This window comes from Notothenia coriiceps, unplaced genomic scaffold (assembly GCF_000735185.1).
Source record: "Notothenia coriiceps isolate Sejong01 unplaced genomic scaffold, NC01 NC01_scaffold00024667, whole genome shotgun sequence".
Classification (NCBI taxonomy): Eukaryota; Metazoa; Chordata; class Actinopteri; order Perciformes; family Nototheniidae; genus Notothenia; species Notothenia coriiceps.
Window position 1 is genome coordinate 3,251,101 of NW_011357368.1, and position 4,403 is coordinate 3,255,503.

Sequence of the window (4,403 nt, forward strand, 5' to 3'; positions counted from 1 at the left end):
TTGATCCTCGCAGCCTCCCGGGGGGGACCGTGAAGATCCAGGAGAAGTCTGCGTGGAGGATGTGCATCGGCTCCACCGGGAGCCTGGACACCATCACCCTCCCCGCCACCGCCCTGCCCCGCCCACACGCCCCCCACCGCAAGACAGCGGCGCACGGCCCCCCCGGCAGCAGGCACCCTCACAGCAGCCTGAGCGCTCTGAAGAACGGGGTGCTGCAACTACCTCTGTGTGAGAAGACCCTCTCTGTGAACATCCAGCGGGGGGGGGGCTCGGCCCCTGTCAGCTGCTGCCAGGTCATCTGAGCGGAGAGCAGCTCTACATCCAGGTGTTCAGTAGCTTTCTGTATGTAACCCCCCAGGTGGGAGGAACAACACGTTTTTTTGCTGAGTATGTGGGAAAACGTATTACAATAGTAATATATCAAAGTAAATAGTAAATATATCAAAAGAAAAGAGAGGTTCATTTGAAGAGGCCAACATAGTCATTTTAGAGGGAAAAGTATCAAATACATTTTAATATCAAGACTAGTAATTTTACAAAAAAATATATTTTGAGTCTAAACTGTCATTTATATAATTCAATTTAAATTCATAATTCCGAGGAAGAATTCGAATGATATTTGTATTTCTTACATTTAAATTGCCACTTTATTCTCAAAACCCTTTATCTTTTCTTTTTGTCCCTTAGAACGTATTCCCTGACTCTCTGTGGTACAGCTGACTCAGCAGAGCCCCCCACCCTTGGAACTGGGATTACGTTTCTGAGTTCATGAGTTGTCTTTTATAGAAGGGAAGAGAGAAAGTTTTAATTTTGACTCCAGTTTGGATTCAGTGTTGCACTTGGACAATGTGTTTTCTGATGTTTTAAAGCTGTGTTTCTCCCAGAGACATTCTGTCAGAGCCCTTTCCATCTGACGAGATGAGCTGTTCTTATTTTTTTATTCATATTCCAGTGTTTTGCTGACGGAGCATTACGTGCGTCTGGTTTGACCTCTGCTGGCTCCCTGCAGCCCACCTGTATATACAGTCTGTTGAAAGTAAAGTTTATTTTTAAATCCTGTACATTTCTTTGGAGCGATGTGCTGTTGGGACATGTGAGGGGTGATGCTGTGCAGCAGTAGGGGCTCAGTCAGCTAAAGAGAGCATCTCATAAAGGGGAGGGGAACGGGGGACTCTTGAGGGCATTGGCAATAAGCTATACGGTGTGTTGCAGCTATCTGTACAGAAACTTTTTTTATTAGTTTTAATTGTTTTGTTTTTGTATTCCTACTTTACAGCAGAGGGTTAAGGCCACATGGGACTTTTTATAATTGGGATCTGACCAACAGTAATTAAAAACAATTTATTTATTCTAAGATTAAAGGGAGTTTTTCAGTTTGCTTTTTTATTCCAACTTAAATCTCAGAATTCTGACTTAATTCTTAAAATTCATCGATTTTTTTTTTTCTCCGAAATGTTCAGATTGAAGTGAGAGTTCTTAGGACAAAAGGGGTCAGAATTTGGATACAAAGTCTATCTTTTCCCTCTGAATTCTCAATATTTTCTTCAGACTTTTGACAGAATTCAGACCATTTTCTCATAATCCTGATTTAAGTCTAAGAAGTCAAAAAAAATGAATTCAGTTTGGTCAGATTGAAAATGTGACCCTAACCTTCTTCCGTACTACATAGCCATGTTTGACTGAAGAGAAAAAAGGAATGCTGTTTGAAATGTCTTTTTATCTTTGTGTTTGTTCCTTTTGGAAACCAGTGTAAATGGAGTTGTAAATATGGTGCTCTTTCTCCGAGTGGACACTTTGGTGCATAGCTGTACAGTAATCTAGCCTTATGATAATTAGTAATTCTGTCTGGGTGTCCTCTTCATACCGTCAGTCTGTGTGACCGCTCTGTTTCCAGGTGAATGACGTGCATGTGTTTTCAGTGTTCAGCGACACACAGGAGAGACTCGCCACAGACGCTACTGGACCAAAAAGCAGCAGAAAAAAGAGTTACGACGAAATATTCAGTGTATTATATCTGTTGTCAGAAGTTACACTTAGCTATGGTGATATCTAAAAATAAAATGTGGAATACTGTCTCATGCCTGGGCTCTTGATTTAAGTTATCTATTATTTACAGCAAAAAGCAATTTAAAAAAAACATTAAAAGAATGTAGACAAACTCATAACTGCATAATGAAATGACATTTAAATACAAAGTCATTAAAGAGCCAAGACGATGGAAATAAAAACAATATAAAGTAATTAAAATGTGCTCCACCTTTACCAGCTGTGATTAAACATTACATTATCAATAATCATAATGCAGTTATTTCATATTTATGATGGGCCATTTTACAAGTTCTGTAGTTTTAAGTATATTTTGATGCCAATAGATTTTTCTTTAAAGTAAGATTCTGTATGCAGGGCCTTTGTAACGGAGTCAACTTTATTATAGGCACTTAGTACTTCTTCCATCACTGGATTGAATGAAGGCAGAGGCAAATAGCCTTAATTGTAGCTGGCCTGCAGTTCTTCGGGAGTTTGTTTAAGATATGTGGAGCATTGAAACTGAACGTGTTCAGTGTAACCCCGCCACACACAGCAGACCCGTCCCAGACCACAATGTTGGATCAGAAATTAATCTCATTAAGCAGTAAAACCCACCCTCACGACCTCTTCTCCTCCGGCGATCCACGTCTCTGCCCCCTGACTGGCAGCAGCTTGGCGAGGTCATTGCTCACAAGAGGGAGGCGGCTGAAGGCCGAGACCACGTCCACGTTTCACCTTTTAAAGAGGCCCTTTTATGCTTTTGGGGGGTCTTCCCCTTCCTGTAGTGTGTCTACAGTATACATATAAGCATATATACTTTAACACTAAAGCTAACAAACAAAATACCTGCTCAACCTTAATGATTAAAAGGCCCTATGCTTTGGGGGTTGTCCCTTTCCTGTAGTGTGTTGTATAGGTTTCTATGCAATGAATGGTCTCCAAAGGCTATAATCCTTGTGTTTCTCTCCCACACCTGTGTGCTGCTAGAAGCTTCCACAGCAAATGGTCCACACCCACTGTAAACATTATTCATTTCCTCAAAAACAATGCTGACTTCCTGGTTGTTAGTGTATTTTTCACAGGTTTCAGGCCTCTAGCGCTGAAATTGAAGAAACACTACACACACATTTCATTTCCTTCTGTAGAAGCTTCGATCTGCTTTATTCCCATCAACACTTAAATACAGTCGAACATGTAAACACAAGAGCACACAAACACACATTCATTGATCTAGGCATTGCATTTCAAGGCACTGAGTGCTCATCTTCACCTGAGGTAGCATGCTGAGCCCAACACAGCTACATCTCTCCTGGTCAGTCTGGGAAGCATTATGTTTACAAGCATCTGAATACTGAATAGTGGGATTTAATCCCTACATAACACCTCAGTTTGAAATCTAATAACCATTGATTTAAGGGAAGTAAACATTTATATGGTTTATTTTCCAAGATAGCAACTTAAAAGTCACACATTTAGATTTAAAGCTCCAACCAGCATCTGAGTAACAAAATATATATTTTTGGACAATAGAATGTTCTATCTTTCATTTTGTAGTTTTTATTTTGTGAGGGACATCCCACTCCAGTAGTAATTACATATTAATAGAAATATTTTGGGCCACGTTTTGCCTCCCGATGAGCTTTAACCCTGAACCTTTGCTTTCATGTGTTTACACCCTCACCCTTCAACTCATAGTTAGATGACACATTCTAACATTTGCATAATCCCAAAGGCCAGTATTAATTAATATTGCAGCATTCCTTTGGGATTTCAAAACCATTTATACCATTGTGTACACCACCCCAAAATAAACCGTTAGTGCTGTAATATGAAAAGAGATGACAGACAGTGTTTCCATCCAGCGATGCTGTGTATATAAGCAGCATAAGAAACATACATGAGGGAGTGATGTGTTAAAGCTGTGTGCAGCGGAGGCAGGTGTAGGTTCCATTAGCTCCTCCTCTTCTCCTGTCGTCTCCTCGCCTCCTCTTCACCTCCTTTTCTCCTCACTAGATCCCCTTTGTGAGCTCCGAGGCTTCAAGCATTTTCTGAAACACAGCAAAGGCAAGGGTGTAACTTTGGTTTGAGAAGTGGGGGTGACACAAAACAGGGGGTCCTCCGCAATGAAACATTGTTCTCGATTTAATTCCATTTCTTGCCCTACAACGTAGCGGAATTGAAGTTAAAATTTGCTTTGTTTAGAATGGCCCCCACGCTTAGGGCTGGGGGATATCCTAAACTACCGAGTAGTGTTTATTTTGTGGTCCAAGTACCTATCTATCAAACGTGTGAGTAATAATATCTGGTGATGTGGTGAAAAAAGAACCTAATCAAAATTGTGGTATCAGGATTATATATAAAACATCTTTCCGTCC

General features: G+C 40.7%; 1 protein-coding gene across 1 annotated transcript in view; it reads left to right on the forward strand.

Moving 5' to 3' along the window:
• snrka (SNF related kinase a) overlaps window positions 1–2,073 on the forward strand; it is a 20,713-nt gene extending 18,640 nt beyond the window's left edge. Inside the window, 1 exon segment of the mRNA XM_010782449.1 lies at window positions 1–2,073. This exon segment is cut by the window's left edge and continues 26 nt beyond it. Coding sequence (XP_010780751.1) covers window positions 1–302 — 302 coding nt within the window. The 3' untranslated portion in view covers window positions 303–2,073.
• Window positions 2,074–4,403: the final 2,330 nt, after the last annotated feature.